The sequence below is a fragment of the Orbicella faveolata genome, unplaced genomic scaffold, assembly GCF_042242905.1.
Source record: "Orbicella faveolata isolate gen_17 unplaced genomic scaffold, um_ofav_v1 contig_26, whole genome shotgun sequence".
Lineage (NCBI taxonomy): Eukaryota > Metazoa > Cnidaria > Anthozoa > Scleractinia > Merulinidae > Orbicella > Orbicella faveolata.
In genome coordinates, this window is record NW_028301554.1 from 9123662 (window position 1) to 9143485 (window position 19824).

Genomic DNA, 19824 nt, shown 5'->3' on the forward strand with positions numbered 1-19824 from the left:
ATACTCGTAATACTTTTTAGAATATATCTAATAATTTTGATTTTTACTGCCAGTTTGGCTATGTTGACCTACCTGATCTCATCATATTTGGCACATGACCACCAATGAAATAAACATTCGTGGATACTTTACACATCATTTAACTTTCATTACCATACATAAGTACATGTACGTTTGCAGATACATACTAATCCAAACAATAACAATTTGCGCATAGATCAATGAATTTGTCGTGTAATTCTTTGTTATAATCTTCTCAAATGCAGTTTTAAGAGCTAAAACTGCCATGAAAATAAGCAATAGAAAAGCGAACACTTCCGCTTGTCCATTACTTACTGTAGCAAGATTCTCAGCGAAAAGGGTTACATCAATGATGATATCTCTGTTATCTCGTGACGGAGTGGATTCCATCATCAGCAAAGTTTGCTCTAGCCATGGTTGATCTTGATCGATCCCATCCTGAGTATCATCTTCTTTTTCCTGAATGGCAAGAATATTGACCTATCGTGAAATACACGTATTTTAATACCCTTATTTCACGGTAGGTCAATATTTTGCAAAATCTCCCTTTTTTAACAAAAAAAAAATGGGAGTGATAATCGAGAGGCGGGAGACATTTTAAAACCTTACCATCCATGGAGACGTCAGAGCTGAAATGTTATATCGGACTAGATCGTTGGAAGGAGGGGAGGGTGAGGTAAAGGGGGAGTTCAAAGACTGGGTAAATTTTTGTGAGAGCAGAGGGACTAGAGGGAGATAGCTCCTTCATCTCCGGGATTTTAAAGTACCATCGAAACGCTCTAGTTCCTCCCTTTATGGGATATGTCTCGGCTATTTATCCATACTTCCATCCTGCTATTTAAATGCAGTTAAACTGATCACGTTTTAATATTTTTCTTACATCTGTCAACTTTTCTTTTCACGAGGAACGAAAATTTAATACTTTTTCAAACTTTCCTATTGAAATTTTGACGTCAGGCCCACACCATTTTTCCAAAACAAATTTGAAGAGAATATTTGCCTGATAACATTATAACGAAAGTAACTAAAGTAGTATTCAAGCTGTTTCTTACCTGAGAAAGCTGTCCAGAGGACATGGCGATTTCTTTGTTAACTTGGAAACCGCCAGGAATAGCCAAGGCCCAATTTTGATCCTGAAGGTCTAGCTTTCCCTGTTAAATATGCATTAAAAGTTAATATTTTAATCCTCATTTATATTTTTATTCATACACTCACCCATTCGTTTGTTCGTTCATTTAATCTGTTCAATCATTTGTCCATCCGTCCATTCACCATTCCTTCCTTCCTTCCTTCCTTCCATCCTTCATCCATCCCACCACCAATTCTCCTACTAACCCCCTGCTCACCGATCAATACACCCCGACAGTCAGCTGTGTGACATATCAATTGACAGGTTATTTTCTATTAAGCCTCAAATATTTGATGGCAGATACACACGATACACTATAAAACATTCCCCATCCCTCAAGTTACATACTGGTGGAGTCAAAGGCCTCAGAACTTTTAGTCACCACTCCATCACACCACTCATGTTCTTGAAACCCTAAACATATCTGATTAGAATAGGGTTTAATGTAAGGCACCTACTTGGCTGCAGTCGCTCATTTCTTTTTGAGCATTGAATATTTCCTTGTCGTCGTAACATTTCTTCTCCTCGTTACCCCCAGTGCCTTGGTTTTGATTGATCTAGAATACAATGAACACAATTAGGTCATAAATAACTACCACGATTGGTCTAAATGTGGAAGTGATTAAGTTTCAAGACGAGGGCTGAACATTATCAACTGGAAATCTTGTTATATTTAGAACCCAACACAGCCTACTTGGGAGACATCTAGCCATTGAAAATCCTATAGCTGCATGTTAAACTATGAGCTTTGATAGATTTGCAAGAGCCCCGTATAATTAGCACGAACTGCCTCGTGAAGGACTACACCACTACCCTACTTTTAAATCCATTACTACAGAACACTTGGGGTAACATCAAATTGATTAAATATTCCTTTGGGAAACGTCTTACCGATCGCCTCCTGCGTCGTAACCACTGCAACAGATCACCAAACGGAACGTACTCTATCACCAGGAACTTGTGTTCCTGCAAAGTGCAACAACCAACCAGGGATACAATATTCTGGTGTGCACCCAACAGCTTCATCTGTTCTATTTCCTGCAAGAACTCTTCTTTTTGTTCTTCGCTCGGATCATCTAGACACAAATGATGTAGTTAAATTCCTATTTGCTACGAATATAAGATTTTAAAACCAGATTCAAGAATCAATCAGCCATCTATTAGGCTTTGTTTCAGTCATGGTTGGAGTGCATTCCGACAAGAAACTGGATTGCGTTTCGTGCTCAGGACTACCTGCTCTCCAATTTAGGGATAATGGGACATGAAAAGAGAAAAACAAGGCGACAGATGATTATATAGTTTTCAATGATATCCACACTATAAAGGGAAATGGCTCAGTTGTGTCGTTCGTAATGTCACCTTAAGCTTAAGACTGGGGAGATACAACTTGCGATCTGATTGCAAAAGACCGAATGCGACCGATCTGTTAAGGGTTAAAGGAGCTCAGTCACCGTTTGCGCATATTGAGAAGTTTTGCCTCAATTTTTCAGATTCGTCGTTTGTAATCCATGTTAACTTTCTCCATCCTTAGCCATCCTTGTTCCTCTATGGTTAATCATTATCTCTTTGGTGTTTTTCTCTGTTATTAAACTGTTATTTTCAGGTTTCCTAGCATTTAAAAGTAATTTTGTATGTGGCCAAAATAACTCAAAATACCGTGACATAACTCCTTTAAGTATTTTGCATATCCCCGAGAATTTAAATCTCTTTCAGGTGTATTTTAAAGACACTGGACCTACACAATTAGCAAGTTGTGTAATGATTCGCCCTTTTATACATGATTTTGCACGATGATTGCAATTACCTTGCAGTTCTTTGACTGCGACCAGCTGGCATGGCTCCTCAGGCTTCAGTGTTTTTTCAGTATCAAACACTTCTATTCCAACTCGTCTCTTTAGAGTTGCTTTGTAAACCACACCAAATGCTCCTCGACCCAGCTCCTCTTCGTATTTTATTTCCTCGGGAAGAAGTTCCCACTTGTCAAGAGAGATAATTTCGCGAGCTGAACGAGCTGATCTGTGGACAGATGGTAAAATAGTTTATACACAAAAAGAGTTGTTATCAAGTAGTATAGCACAGTAGGCTATTAGTTTACTTAAATCTTGCTGCTTAAAAGATGAATATCTTAGAGCTTGGCGATGAAACTCAGCCATTTTGCATTCTGTCAATAAGTTCCAAGTTGGATACCAAGTTCTGCAATGGTTAAGACTGCAGTTAAGCATATACCATCAAAGCTATCCCGGCTTCCGAGGGAGAGTTATTGTTATTTCCTCTAGATAACATGCTAGTCCATTGCAGGCTACCTCCGCACATTTCCTCGGGTTGACCTGGTACTTTAGCGTCATCCATTTTAGAATATCCCGAGCTTGAGAGATTCCCAAATAAATTTCTTACCCAGGAAAATAACGCAGTCACCCCAGCCAACCTACCAACATGGACCGCCAGCAGATCCCGGGTCCAACGCGCTTGGGTAGGTAGTTGGGGTACAGCAAATGGTGGAGCACAAAAAATGGCGAACTAAAGGAGAGAGGGGCTTGGTGCGAGGAGTGAACGATTGTTCTCTGGCTTTCCCGTACCACATAGGCTCAATTTTCAGCCGTTTTGGGAGTGCGATTGTTTACCCTCCTCCCAAGGGGCAAGGAACGCTCCCCACTGCTCCCCAACTAACCAGTGGGCCACTGCGCCTCCCATCATTTTGCCAAATCATTTCACATCCAATTTCTTGTCTGAACATCATATTTCAAAGTTAAACTATGTTTGTCTTGTGATACGCATATGTTGTATGTAGGGTCAATTTATAATAGTAAGGTTTTCTTTGCTGTTAGGTGAATAAATTTAAGCAAAAAAGAGGCAATTAACTTAACTGTAATTAACTTATAGATGCAGCTTTTAGCTGTAAAATGCTATAACATTCAGAATCTCTCCTGTTAATTGTCCCACTTTTGCAATAACCAACGAATTTATCATGTTTCATCTTAAGTACGAGGTAACAACAACAGTGAATAACCTTTTGATTCGCTTGTGACGAGACCGTCTGTGGCACCAGAAACCTAGAATAAAACATAGCACCAGCAACAGAATAAAGGCGATACCACATGCGATGTAAATCATCCGTTCATTGGAGATCGCGGTTTCTGGTGTTGGTTGACCAGCGGTTTCTTGCGTTGGTTGACCAGCGGTTTCTTGTGTTGGTTGACCAGAATTCCTTTCGGCAGGCACTGAAAAAAGATAACAAATTTCTATCTTAAGGAGGCTGGGAGTTTAAATAATGTTTGAGGACTACATTGGAAATAACTGGATGATCAACATTCCGAAGGCTGCCAAAATTGGATGAAGTCACAACTCCAATTTGCAAAATTGAATTTTTCTTTTTTTACTAAATGAAAAAGCGTGTCGTCCTGTTTTGCTTTAATATTTACATTGCGCTTGCAGCTGTCCACAGTTCATGATAATTGAGACTACTAGTACCGTTCAAATGAAAGGCATGGAAAGATATAGACTGTAAAAAAAGAGAAAATATTGCAAGCAAATTTTCGCAATTTTCTAGCGTTTTGTAAAACGTCGTGAAATCCAAGATGGGAGATCCATTCTATGACAAGGACCTCGTAGAAGAAAGTTTGGGATGTGTTATAAAACGTACAAGATTTACGGTCAGTAATGAATTTAATACTCCAAGAGTAACGGAGTGCTGGCCTCAGAAGCCCCTACCCCTTTCCCCCGATCCCCCATCGGTCAAAGAAGACCTCAAAAAGTCCATTAGCCCGGTCTGCGAGCCTGTGGCTTCAGACGCCATGAGTTCATGACCTTTTAAACGTTCTTTTAAATGTTATCATTTTATTAAAATTTAATAAATCGGCGAATTGGTGGCGAATTTGACACGTATTGATCAATAAATGAGCATTTTCTAAGCAAATTAAAATTATCTACCTTGCTACGTTTGGAATGATCTTCCTTGATTTCGTTTTTAGAAAATATAGATGATCAAAAGTCGAGTTTTCTCGAAAAAAATGACCTTTGACCCTACAACCTTTTTCCACAAAAACTTGGATGGTCATTCCAAACGTGAGAGGATGGAAATAATTGAACTGCATCTAAAACTCGTTTTTGTTAAATGATTTGCTAAAAACCGCTACCAATTGGTCAGATATTTGTTATTTTCTGTTAAATGTCACGTGACATCTCACGTGACCCGTCAGAGGTACTTAATCTACCTCAAAATGCTAAGGACGTTAAAACCTGACTGTGTGCTAAATTTGATTCCATTGTCAATTGTGTCTTTGGAGATATATCTAGTAAATTATTTTAACCAGCGAAGGTCTTTGATCCAGACCTTAAACTCCTTGAGGAGGGAGATAAACCTGGTGAACTCGATAAGCTTAATCAGCTTCTTTATCGTCTCACCTGAGTAAAAAAAAACAAGGCTGGTGGAACCGAGGTTGGTGAAACCAGAGTGAAGACTAACCGATATCCTCTTTGTTCAACCTAGTTGGTTGACTTGGTTTCCAGTCACCAGAAGACCTTAAAAATCCCAAAAGCGCGGTCTGGATAGGGTTAAAGAAAATATATCCACGAACTTGTGGCTAAAGACGCCAAATGTTCATGTCAATGTTTACGTTCATTACGGCCTATTGAAAATTATCATGCTCAAGAGGCATTGTCTCTTACCACACTATTGCTCTTAGTTTTGCAGAAAACTCGTTGTCCAGTTTTTCTCTTGGAAATGAAAAGCGGTCAGGAATCCTTTAGGGATATAGGGCGAGATTGCTGTCATCATTTTGTTAGCGAACGGGAATTTGGGTGTGATGCCCAACGAGTTTGCCAAGCAGAAAGGTCTCTAATGAGTCTAATGAGTCCCTTGGCCGGGACGAAACAAGCTGCGTACGTATTATCATAATTAACTGTCAACTTTAAATGAAATGTTAGAAATTATTTAAGTGGGAGATGAACTTGGTGTACTCTTCAAGTTTCATCAGCTTCTTTATGGTCCCACTTACCATTTGAAACCGAGGGCAATAAAACCAGAGTGAAATTTAGCAGATATCCTCTTTGCTCAGTCTCTCCGTCTGAATGAAATATTATTTCCACTTTGTCTCCAGTCACAAGAAGATTTTCATCGGTCTTGTCACCACAATACACACCAAGTACTTTGCCCATCCCGCCGTTGATTCTCAAAAAGTCTTTGCTACAAAGAAAAGCAAATGATGTTTCGCACCAAACCACTAAAACTTGTGATACTCGTAAGCAATCCAAAAATCAGATATATAATTAAAAACTACATACTACCATGGCTCCTGATACTACCTGGCATTAAGAATTTCCATGCTTTAGCGTTCATTATCGAATTATGATGCACGCGGGAAGAAGCATAAGAGTTGCTTGAGGGACAGCACAGCTAGGGCAACTACAATCGGCGACAAAATTGTTGACACATTTACCCTTTTAACCCCCTATTTCGTCACTGTGATCTCTTTTTGCTCTCCTAGCTTGTCCTTTCAACCCCCCTCAGCCCCAAACAGTGTTCTGTGGTAACTGCTGTGATCTTGAGCTACAAACAAGCAACATTGAATGGGGGAGCGAGGTCGTTTCCACAGTTTACTGTGCGTTAAAAAGAATCGTGTTACTTGGTGCACTAAAAGTACTATTGAAAGACAATGTGTCAACTAATTATGTCGCCGATTGTAGCTTCTTGAGTGCTCTCCCAACAAAATGATGTGTTCGAGCATGAGAGGAATTGTCATGACTAATTTTTGAACCAAAAACAGTTTAAAATAAAAGAAAATCATAACCTACAAATGCAGGGAAGCAGTCGAAAATGACATCCCTTATTCCCTGGCTTGACAGGTAATATGAGTGGACATTTTACTCCAGTCGTTGCTCTCAAATACTACGCAACTCGAAAAATATCTGCCCAAATTATCTGTTGAGCCAGCAGAAAAGAGGTAACTATACATAATACAAAACGTGCAGCTGACTGTTTCCAGAAAGACACTATAGCACTAAGCCTTAAAGAAGGTATGCTTACATGTACAAAATTGTACCAAAGTTTGGACAGTCCACATATGCTTTTGTATAGACAATCGACTCAGTCTAAGTAGAGTGTCTGGGGGAGTTGGATCTCAGTTATCAGTTTTCTGTTTTTGCCAAACAGAAAATTTCGCAGATCCCAGATCTAAGCAATAAGTTGAAAAAAAGGTCAATCCGATTCTCAGCTAACAGTTAAACCGATCTACCTGCTACAAGGAAAATTTAGAGATCACACGTGAAAAGAACTATTCGTACTTATTTAAACACGCCTGTATTTCTGCTTTTTCGAGAATTGACAAAAATAGCGAAACTTAAGACTTGCGAACAAAACACCTGGCGAATTTTACACCCTCAAAGTTTAATACTCAACACGAAAATGGCGTCCATTAAAGCTGAATCACTTTTTTTCGTTTAGTTCTTTAAGGTCTCGTCCACACCACGCCGGTGAAATTTGAAAGCGTAGCTGTATTTCTGTGGTTAGGCCTACCGTTTACACTAATCCGTCACGAAAACGGTTCTCTTCCAAAACGCTCTTCAAACCAGAGGAATTTAACTAAAACGCCGGCTTCGCACTATATGAAAATGACAAGATTTCCTTTTTTGGCGATTTATTCAGAATACGGTCCAGTTATGAAAGCATAAGAAAGGGGTACCTTTTTTCAATTAAAAGTATACGAAAGGAGTACCTTTTCTGTCAAAATGGTATACAAAACTGTAAGGGGTTGGACCTCGGGGCGGAGCCTCCCCGTATAAAACTTTGTAAAGAACCCCTACCCCTACCCCCACCCCCACCCCTCCCGGAAGCGATCTTCACAACAACGAAATGGAATGATCAAATTTTGAAACAAAAACAGTTTAGAAATGGAAAAGATAACCTAGAAATACAGGGATGCATTCGCAAATTATTATTATACAACGAGGTGATCAAGCCCCTGTACATACAGTAGTGCTCAAGTTACGCAATAGTCGAAATTTAAGGATTTGGTTTGGAAAAATGGTTATATTCTTAAGCCTAAAAAAATACGAAGAAGTATGAATAAAGGTAACCTTGCCTTGCTTCAGGTGTGTGTTTCCTTAGTTCCCTTGAGGTTTCCAGGCCGATTTATTGCAATTTAGGTGATTTTTAGAATATATATAGAGGACAAAGCAGTGAAGCTAAAACCTCCTAACTTGCAGTAAATCAGCTTAGAAACCTCCCGAGAACCAAGTCTGGAACAAATCATTGAATTTGGACTGTTGCATAACCTGAGTACTACTGTATGTACAGGGACGCTCATTTGGAATCTTGGGCCACCTGTGATTATACTTTAATTTAGCACAGCCCCCGAGCAGGAGTAATATTTCATATGCGCCAACCCCTGGAGCAAATGTCCGCCTTTTGTCCCGGGGGGGGGGGGGGGGGGGAAGAGTACTGCAAATTAATGAACTTAGTGTTTATCAGATCAAGAGAAACATTTCCGGTCCCCCATTCAAGTAGACTTCTAAAATCTTATTACCAATATACATAATTGGGACCATCGAAAAGGGACTTAGATTCACTAAAAACAGAGTATTCACAAATAAAGCTCAAAAAAGCTGATAAGGCTATGTTCCAATTAGACAAATGCATAGATCCAGAATAGATAGAAATTCATCCGAACAGTAACGCCATCACATGACTCTACTCCACATTAGATAAATGTAGCTGATATACTCAATCATTACAGCTATATTACTTACAGGCAATGTTTACTTTCTTCCACATCAAAATCCTGAAAGTAAATGTTCATCGACCAGCCTTCTGGAATAGGATATGTGGATACATTGTCCGTATTCCTTGGGTAGCTGACAGGATATCCTTCACTGGTCAGAAAGCCGATCTCTGGGCCATATTCTGTTAATACAAAGACGGTTTTCGTATGTTTCTTCAACGTTACAAAACGCACATTTTAACTGACATTTTAGGGGAATGGACAGTTATTAACAAAGACCTAGCAAAAAAATCTCCCAGCTTAATTTAAACCAAACTTGATATGACTTGAAGGATGAGAATTCATGTTTACTTTATTCGATTGTAATATAATAAAGTTGAGTATAGAATGGGATAAAACTGTTCTCATGGATGTCTTCAGAGTTTGGATATCGAGCTTTAGATTTAGCAATTAACTACTTTTCCCGTGTTTAGCCTCATCTAGACACATGAGGGGCCGAGAGAATTCCAGATAGTTACTCAAACCCAACACGCAGGTTGAGGGTTTGCAAAACTGCTGAGAATTCTTTCAACTCCCTAAGTGTTTACGTGCGAATCTAAAACGTGATGAGAAACCGTGTTTACATACGCTCATTTATCTCAGTTATTTTATAAAATCTCTTTTAGAAGTAATTATTTGGCCATTTCTACAAGTCATTGACTCCTGACTCCCAGCATTGTCCAGATGGGAATGGGGAGTATATTGGATTCTGGTTTTTATGGAAAAATAACAGTGTCTCAAACGTTATGGTCAGGATTGAGGGCATTCAAGATATGTCCTTAAGTGCGATCACTGCATAAGATGTCAGTTAAATCATGAGATGCTATGGCCAACGAATAGTCAGAAAGAACTCTTTGATAACAATATGGACAGCATGAAGCTTCACTTTAAGTTATAGCTCCCAACCCGTCGGTTTTAGCAGTACAGGGGCTTAGCGCATCGGACCCAGAGGGCCATCACAGGGCGTTTTCCGGAAGTTTACCTGGGACTGACTCTCAAGCATTGTACTTTATTTGACAAGAGAAGAGAGATTAGGCTAGAAAAAACTCTTACTTGTGAAATTGACTTGGAGTTCTATCACATCTGTTCCATACTGGTTGATGGCCTGGCAGGTGTAGTTTCCATCCTTGTCCAGACGGATGGTTGCGGTGTCTGTTGTATTCACCAGTACTGTAGAGTCCCTTATCAGTGCTGTGTATATGGGAGGAGTTCCTCTGGCTGAACATGACAACATGTCTCCTTGTATTGCTAACAGAGCAGCTGGGAATGTTACCGTTGGTGGAACTAATCGGTTAGAAATAAAAGCCTTTTACCCTTAATGTTTACTGACTGACCATACTTGCTTACATCAATTTTAAACAAATCACATCTTGCTGTAATAGAGGCACAGATTACGTCAAAACGTGGTTTTAGTTGACACAATGATGCACACGTGCATAAATATTTGTGGAGTAAGGTCAAGGTGCGTGCTCAAAACAACCCATGAGAGAATTCTAAAAGGTGGCCAAGACATTGCCTTTAATGGCATTAAAAAGATACTGCATGTCACTTTTAGCGTGCGAACGTACGTGCAGACCTATTTTCGGACGACGTGAGACAACAGAATTTACGAAATCCGTCTACTCTCACAGGCTTGTCTGCTCCCGATATTCTCCGGTTCTATTAATTACTTCTTTTGTCCTCTAGCGAAACATTGTTTTGCCAAGGGAGATCCTGAAACGGGTGTCTATTACCTCTTGCGAAGTTGTCCAATAACGGGAGTTTTATTAATTAAGGGAATCATCGGGGAGGGTAACGAGACAACCATTTCCGGAAAAAGTGCATATTGTTTTTCAGTTACCTTGTATTATTGATGTTTGTATCTGTGCCTCGTTCAGTGCGACATCGTAAACCTTCATTTCCGCAATTTTCCCTTTGAAATATGAACTGCCAAATTTACCCCCCATTCGAACTCTCTGGAAAGCGGTTGCAATCTCATAACCTGTGCCAGTGTTTTGCGAGGCTCTCAAATGTCCGTTGATATACAGCGAGTTATTTCCGCTGTTGTGATCGTAACTTGCTGCAACATGAACCCACTCTCCAGCTGGAAGAACCTCAGTTGTTATAGTAGTCAGTGTTTGTAAAGATTGATGTTTGATGATTCGATTAAAGAATCTGCCGCTGTAAATCCAGATACAGACAGTGGAATCAGAAACTCCGTAGCTGAATAGTGGTCCATCTTGGCCTCCGGGTTGAACCCAGCACATCAGTGTGATTGACAACCGAGTGTCCAGGCCCCCTTTATTCGGAAACTCGATGTAGTTGCTTTCAGTGCCATAAAACGTGTACGCTCCGCCTGCTTCGTTGTAGGGTCCATTTGTAATTACAACATCTCCCAGGGTTCCCCTTAGTTGCCTGTTCTCTTTTTCTGTGGCTTTATAGCGAGCATTCAAGGGGTAGAAGGCGATAGGTTCTGGAACAGCTAAGAGTAAAAATAAACCTTTTTTACATCGCCAGAAATAACATGAAAATACGATAGCAGTAGAAACATTCTATAAGACAGGAATTTCCGAGTTGGTTTTCTATGGTCATTTTAACCCGCCTTTTGGAGTTGACCATTTGGTGTCGAATCTGGTTCTGCACGGGACTCCTATGGTCCTAAAGATAGCTAACGACTGGCCAGGAGGAAAAAGTGAACTTTGTTTCTTGGAGACCCTACCACTCGACACCAGGCTTATGGATGTTATATCATGAACACTTACCTATTATTGGACTAGAACGTATCACGTGACTTGCTCCAAAACTGCCTAACTCCCGATGGCTAGCCTGCGTAGCTGCGGGATTTTCCACGCAAGAGCTTTAGTTTTGGCGGCGAAACCGAGAGTGAACGCAAGTGGCGAAGCCAAGCTACGAGGGAATTGGCGAGGAGTCAAGTTAAATTTCACTCCGTGGGCTTAGGATCACTCGCTCACGAATCCCGCCACCTACGCAGGCTACCCAATGCAGCTTGAACCTGGTAATCTCACTTAGCAAGGAATGGAAGGCCTTTCGAATTTGTGGAGGGAGACAAAGTTTTTGTTAATTGTTCCTTACGTGTTCGAGATAAAACCTCCTTTGGGCACTCACATATTTCAATTGTCTTAAAGGAGGCTATCTAGAGGTAAAATTCGAGAAATCAAAGCTTTGTAGGGCGTGTTGCAAAATTTCAAATTTGTATCGTTTTTCAAGGTCATTATCTATGTCTATAGATATCGTGCGATCGTTATTCATTGTATTGACTGATTATCTGTATCAGCTTCTATCGTCCCCAGCAGTCACTCTGACAGATACACGTCTACTCCCTCTTATCAGTTTTGGTTTTATAATAATAATAATAATAATAATAATAATAATAATAATAATAATAATAATAATAATAATAATAATCGAATATTTCCTCAGGATTGTTTAAGAAATATCTCTCTTCTGTGCCTTAACACGTTCAAAGTTATTATCTCAATCATAAAAGCATCAAAATCCATATCAAATATCATTTCTTACAGGGTGGCACAACAGCTGAGAACTCCATTAGAAATCCTCTGTTTTGAATATGTCTGTCTGAGTGGAATTTTATCAACGCGTATTTTCCAGATACAAGAACTCTCTTTTCAGTCATGTGACCACAGTACTTGCCAAAAACCCGATTCTTCTCATTGGTAATCTGTAAATACTCTCGGCTGCAAAGAAATGAAACGTAAACAAGTGACGTTCTGTAACAAGGATCACTTCAACCTGGAACTCAGATTCTTCGTTCCCCTTGACCAGCACTCAAGAATCGAGTGACTCTGGAAAGTACTTATTAAAAATCCGAAAATATCCCGCTTCCAGTTGAATTGCGCATGCCTTTCTGAAAATCATGTGTTTCAATCGGGTCCCTGTTGTTTTACTTCTGGTCACTTTCATTGTTTTTTTGAAACCAGTCAAAATCGATCCTGCGACGGAACCCCCGAGAATTACTCGCTTGCGCAGTAAGGAGCCGTCTGGAGGTACGAGGATCTTTGTAGAGTGAGCACGCATGCGCATGTCAGTTTTTAACCATTAATTTGAATTTTGTGAGAGGGTAGCCAGTCATATTTATTCATTCAGCCATTTTCCTTATGAGCAGAGTGTGTACCTTACAATGTGTAAGTTAAAGAGTAGGTAAGTGTCACCAACTGTTCTTGTAGTTTCTCTCTTCATTCCCATTAAAAGTTACGTCGCACTATCTACGATTGGTAAATTAATAGTAGTGTTCTTATGCAAATATTGCAAGTGGTTTGGTCGAGTGACTTGTATTCTATCATTCACTAGAACCCGAGTAAGGCAAGTTCAAAAAGTGTAAAGGTCGGCACACCGTCATATTGAGGGATCGTTAAACGGAGACAAACTCCTTCGTGTGTACGCATAGGATCCATGTTGCAGGGACAGTAAGCAAGCTGCTGCACACGAAGAGGATATTGGTTCATTTCCTTGTTATGGCGGGAACAGTTTGCAAGAGCAGTGCTCACGATGCAACCATAAAAACTAGGCTTTGATAGATTGTGCTGGCATAATTGTTGGCATAATTTGTCAATACGGGCACACTTTTGATCGATTTTCCGAAAAAAAACTCTGCTAACATAATTTGCACTTTTGGTCAGTTTTACAGCACAAATTTGTGATTTATTGATCATGCAACCAACTGCTTTGGCGCGAGAGGAATATTACAGGCAAATTTAGGAAACAAAACCAACTTTTTGTCTGCTTATTGTCACATTCATGGGATCTGAGTCCCACAGGAAATGATCAAGGACTCTTTCCATACACTCAACGCATGCGCATATCCAGCTCATTTACCCAAGATGGCGACTGCGACAGCAGGTGCATACAGTGATAGTGATGAGAAGGTTACACCACGTACAGTACATTCATCTCTTGCAAGACAGTGATAGACAGGGAATTTGCTCCTTTCCGCGCTAGCAAAACTTTCACACTTTCACTGCGATGGCAGGGAATGAAGCAAGGAATTAGATCCAGGGCTCTTATATGCAGTTTTATACTCTGAGCTGATCGAAAAGGTGAGTTTCTCAGGGTCGAAAACAAGACTTCAATTTTGCACTGTGAATGAATAATAATATGTGCTCGCGCTATTTGAACGTGTAAGCTTTTGTGTTTGTTCTGTAAAGAAAAGTTATGAAAGAAAACTCTTTACTTTGGTATCGAGTTAGTTTGAGAGTTTCCCAAACAATGCTTAATTATAACCAAACCCTGTTTTTGATAGTTTCTTCTTGCTTTTGTTTGTTTGGCGAGTTTGCAAAAGTTTTTTAAAGGAAAGTCTGACGCGTACATAAGTAGCTCATTTGCATAGTGCAGCGCGTACAGTTTCAAATCCGAGTCGGTGTTTTCAATTGTCAACAAATCTTGACAAAGATTTCTCTCGTTGTCTTTTGCGCTGAGATCCTGCAACAATTTTCACCAATGCCAAAAAGGCTACTAACATCATGTGTATTTCTTTAACACAGCGAAATTTTAGACAAGGACAAGGAGTTTTGATAACTCAACCAACGAAATCGAAATCGTTTTTCGCGTTGATTAAAGACGGAAAGCGTTATCGTAACTTTGCTGATTATTTCTGCTGTATTCACATATTAATTATTCAGCTAAGCTTTTAATATGTCCTCAAACATTTATCAACCTTGAACATATTTAAAAACTAGAGATATTATATCAGATCGATTTACGTTTTCACAGGAAAGTGGGGAAGTCCAATTTGTCATGTTTTACTGACTGTACGAAACACGCATCGGCGGGCGCTCTTATTCATCAACAACAGACAATTTATTGGATTTTTACACAAACAAAACTGAGCAGCATCTACAGACATAAACTTTATTGTCAGTTATTGGGCCTTGATAAAACATCAAGCATTGCTTACCATTCAGGCGAAACTCAAACTTGCAATTACTTTGTTTTACTTTTCGGTCAAGATAGACTCTGGCAAAATCCTCGCAAGCGTGTGGCAAGAGGAGGGAAACTTTGAAGTCCTGAAACGGTGCTATATCCAAATATATCCAACTGGTTTTTTTGCTGTGTTATGGAAAAGCAGTTAATCTTTAACGTATGTGAAACTTAGAATGGAGCAATGTGGAGCTCTTGTAAAAGAAGCAGCGGAACACAACTTGGTCAGCGATATAAAGTGGGACATAACTAAATACGGCACTGTCTTACCTCACTCAAACTGGAGCAGCTAACCACGAAAATACTGAAGCAAAATTCCAACAGACATATTGATTTGTGGGCCAAAAGCATCAAACATTTCGCGAATTTCGGACGCCATTTCCCCACGTTATATCTGCAAAAATCCAGGCAGCATGTACGCGCGTGTGCTGCACATGATGGTGCAATTTGTTCTACAAACAGAAAAATTGTCCCGTATCATAGGGACAGCCCCAATACTAGAATTAGCGCGTGCTTACGGTCTCTGTCCTTGATTATGGCTCGTGATATCCCTTAGTGTATGCCAATCTGAAGAATCTAAATGACTATCTTTCCTCACAGTTTCTATTAACACTTGATCATTAAAAAAATAATGATGACGATAAAAATAAAATATATATACATATCAAAGGACCCTAGTCTGCCTCTGCCATTTTCAATGCCATCGAAATTATTGATATTGCATGCAGAAGCGAAATCTTTTTGCTTTACCGTAAGTTGCGTTCGATCCTGAAAGTATGTTTAATTATCTTTAGTAGTTTCATGGTGATTTCCTTCGTTTCGACATGCTGCGAATAAAATATAATAGCCAAACCCTCACATGTAAGCAAAGACAAAGGTGTTGTTGATTAGGGCCCCTTAACTTACAGCTATAATTTAGTTTCAGAATTTTTCGTCCTTGTTACTAAAAGTTACTCAAATTGGAAAGCATTCAATTATTACTTGGTGATAAAACGAAGGAAATTCAGCCTTACGCCACTTTAAGACCGGGAAGTTGTTGAAGGAACTGAACACATGCTGACAGCTGAAAAGGTTCCTCCTATACAACTTACGTTCAAATAATCAGATTAATACAAATGTGACTTCCCTTGAAAAAAAAGAAAAATAAGAAAAACATTCTGTGGAGAAAGTGATGCAGATCACTGGACCTCTCCCTACATTCACAACTTGTTAACACACTAAAAATCGATACTTACTCGCAAGATATACTATCCTCCAGGTAAAGTTTGTTAATGGTAACATTAATCACCATGCCTTGCGGAATAGGAACCGAGGAAATACAATCTGTATTGTTTGGGTAATCATTAGGATATCCGGGACTTCTGAGTGTATTTTCAATCACTGGACCACACCCTGCATGTAACAAATCAAAATAATAAAAAGACACAGTTGATATCGACGGGCTAGTTTTATTCCCTGCAACTGTTTTTTTTTTTTTTTTTTCATTGACCCTGAAGAGCCGCATTGGGGGGAATGGTTAATTAAGACATTTATTTTAATACTTATTTATTAATTTTAATTTATTTCTCTAACTTTCTTGTGTCAGATTCGAAAACCTTCAAGTGCCTATCAAGCCACTTCAAGGCACCAAAACACACAGATTCCTTCATCCTTCATAATGAGGTAGTCATTTATCTGAGATATAGGTATGGATGTGAGGTTCATTCGATCCTTCGATTCCTGTAAGACTTTTTGTAAATCCGCTGACCAGTGTGTTAAGGATTCACAGTCGAGTGCACCGCGCGATACAATTTATTTATCAAGTGATTTGTTTCAGTAGCAAAGCTTCTTATTCGTGGATCGTTTATATGCTCAACAATGTATGTCTTTTTTTTGTTTTTGTTTTTAACTTAAAGTTGCCACCGATAAACCAATTCAATTGTTGTTGTTTTTTTTTCCATGACCTGGAGGAAAACATCACTTTGTTATGCCATCACGCGCCATCACGTGCCATCACATGCCATTAGATGTCATTGCAAATTGCTTCCAGAGAAACGTCAGGTGAATTAACAAAATGAGAACATATCAGAAGGATTGTGAACGTGAAACAAATGCATGCAGGCAGATTCCTCCCTCCCCGCGGGAAGGGATACGTACACCCTCCCTTCGTCTGTTATCACTTACCATAAGTTTGTGTCAAATAGTAGCCACAATTCAGTATGCATGGAGGGTGACAAATGGTTTTTGTGTGATTTGTGATGTCCCCAAAATTAGTAGGGTGACGCGTGATTGAGATCAAATTAGCCGCGTGACATGGGACAGGACATCACAACGTCATGCCTGCTTTGCTATTTTACAGGTACGTGATGCGTGATTTACCACGTAGATTTCCTTGATAGGTGAATGTTTTTGGACCTAGAAGGATACCATTCATTCAAAGTAAATAGAGTCTTAATAAAGATCGATATACCGTAGAAGACGTGACATCATTTTCTCTTTTTATTTCTGAAAGAATGTCGTCCCAAACGGCTGAACTGAAGAGACATTAGTGTTTGGAATCATTTTACGCCACCCGAGAAGACGCTTCTGCAAGCAATGACCTCCTACAGAGAGAAAACATCTGTGTACCACATGCACTTAATGAAGGTCGTCATAAAAACCCAGCTGAATTCAAAAGCCACGTTATGTCCTTCACAGACATAAAAACAGTTGTCAAATAGCAAGGGTGCATTAGATGTCTTCTCAATTCGTATTTGATTGCGTTATAGGGGAAGGAAATAGCATGCGGGTGGAGCTAGCCGAGAGAGTTCTGGAGAGGTAAAAACCCCTCCCTGCTTGGCTCACTTCGCTCGCCTTCTTTTTTCACGGATGCAGACCAGATCTCCCAGTATGCCGGACGGTCACCACTTCTATTTTGGCCGATAATTGGCATTTTCGGTGTAATGCCGATGCTGCGATTGAATCGGCGTTTTTAGGGTCAAGAAGATAAACTTACTTCTTTTGACATGATGCGTGGTTTGTGAAAAAATTCTCCGTGATGCGTGATTTGATAGAAAACTTCAGCGTGACGCATGATTGGTCCCCCCCCCCCCGCCCCCCTTGCAACCCTCACCATGGGGTTAATTTCAAAATATATTATTTTCTCACCTCCTTTTATTACGAAACCCTTTACATCAGTTCCATACTTGTTAGTGGCCACACAGGTGTAGTTACCTTCTTGGTATAATTTACTGCTTGCAATGTTTGTTGTGTTCATCACCACTGTAAAGTTCCGTATCAATGCTATGTATATGGGAGGGGTTCCAGTGGCTGAACATGACACTTGGCTCCCTGGTTCTACTCTCACCGCAGCATCTGAAACAATCTTGGGTGGCACTAGTGAAGTAATGTTTTAATTCAGTTGGCGCTTAAAGATTTTTTACTAATTATTAAAAACTGGATCATTGGATAATGCAATTCAAAAGTTTTCATTGGCTTAGCAATCATGGTAAATGAGCAAATGTGGTGGGCGTACGCGTGAATTTTTTGGGCCTTTTTACTTTTATCTTAGTTTAGTTTCTATATTTTGGGGGCGTTTTTATTAAAACAATTATCCCACTTGCGTTTGTTGGATATAAGATGATTATAGCCAACTCGGCGCTCTGCGCTTCGTTGGCTGTCTACCATCTCATATCCAACACGCTCTCATGGAATAATTCTTAAATAGCCCATGCAGTTCCGACTTGACCTAGACTTCACAAGTGAGTAAAAATAAATGCACTGTTTCTGACTTGTGTTCCTGTGTCTTTTTTAGTCGTTTAGGAGGGATCTGAATGAAGCGAAGACGGTTTACATTTCGAATATTATCTTGTCTGCCGCTTTATAATTTATGACGCTACGTCTCGAGTTTCCATGATCGTAGTTAATGACGATAATGGAAACTTGAGACGTATTCGGAGCATCAGACTTATTTTCGGACGACCCGAAACAACAGAAATGAAGAAATCCGTCTACTCTCACAGGCTTGTCTGCTCTCGATATTCTCCAGTTCTATTAATCATTTCTTTTGTCCTCTAGTGAAACATTGTTTTGCCAAGGGAGATCCTGAAACGGGTGTCTATTACCTCTTGCAAAGTTGTCCAATAACGGGAGTTTTATTAATTAAGGGAATCATCGGGGAGGGTAACTAGACAACTATTTCGGGAAAAAGTGCATATTGTTTTTCAGTTACCTTGTATTATTGATGTTTGTATCTGTGCCTCGTTCAGTGCGACAGCGTAAACCTTCATTTCCGCAATTTTACCTTTGAAATATGAATTGCGAAATTTACCCCCCATTCGAACTCTCTGGACAGCGGTTGCAATCTCATAACCTGTGCCAATGTTTTGTGAGGCTCTCAAATGTCCGTTGATATACAGCGAGTTATTTCCGCTGTTGTGATCATAACTTGCTGCAACATGAACCCACTTTCCTGCTGGAAGAACCTCAGTTGTTATAGTAGGCAGTGTTTCAAAAGAACTGTGTTTGACGATTCGATTAAAGAATTTGCCGTTGAGAATCCAGATACAGACAGTGAGACCTGAAACTCCGTAGCTGAATAGTAGTCCATCGGGGCCTACAGGTTGAACCCAGCACATCAGTGTGATTGAGAACCGAGTGTCCAGGCCCCCTTTATTCGGAAACTCGATGTAGCTGTTTGCGGTGCCATAAAACATATACGCTCCGCCTGGTTCGTTGTAGGGTCCGTTTGTAATCGCAACATCTCCCAGGGTTCCCCTTAGTTGCCTGTTCTCTTTTTCTGTGGCTTTATAGCGAGCATTCAAGGGGTAGAAGGCGATAGGTTCTGGAACAGCTAAGAGTAAAAAATTAAATATTATTTACATCGCCACAATTAATATGAAAATACGACTGAAGTAGAAGCATTCTATAGGACAGGAATTTCCGAGTTCTCTATGGTCATTTTAACCAGCCTTTTGAAGTTGACCATTTGGTGTCGAATCTGCTTCTGTACGGGACTCGTACGGTCTT

The 19824-nt window shown here is 39.9% G+C and overlaps 1 protein-coding gene across 6 annotated transcripts in view; it reads right to left on the bottom strand.

The window, feature by feature from the left end:
• The window catches only part of LOC110048057 (uncharacterized), a 61270-nt gene that overhangs the window by 6280 nt on the left and 35166 nt on the right, over positions 1–19824 (bottom strand). For 4 of the 6 annotated variants that reach the window (XM_089295550.1, XM_089295554.1, XM_089295553.1 and 1 more), the window contains 14 exons: positions 19028–19648; positions 17965–18192; positions 16074–16230; positions 12424–12599; positions 10745–11365; positions 9958–10188; positions 8894–9047; positions 6145–6332; positions 4158–4368; positions 2955–3166; positions 2042–2226; positions 1609–1707; positions 1074–1172; positions 337–501 (listed from right to left, as the gene is read on the bottom strand). In XM_089295550.1, the coding sequence (XP_089151676.1) occupies positions 337–501; positions 1074–1172; positions 1609–1707; positions 2042–2226; positions 2955–3166; positions 4158–4368; positions 6145–6332; positions 8894–9047; positions 9958–10188; positions 10745–11365; positions 12424–12599; positions 16074–16230; positions 17965–18192; positions 19028–19648 (3347 nt within the window). The remainder of the gene's footprint in view (positions 1–336; positions 502–1073; positions 1173–1608; positions 1708–2041; positions 2227–2954; positions 3167–4157; positions 4369–6144; positions 6333–8893; positions 9048–9957; positions 10189–10744; positions 11366–12423; positions 12600–16073; positions 16231–17964; positions 18193–19027; positions 19649–19824) is intronic. The other 2 variants (XM_089295551.1, XM_089295552.1) reach the window with 2 other exon arrangements.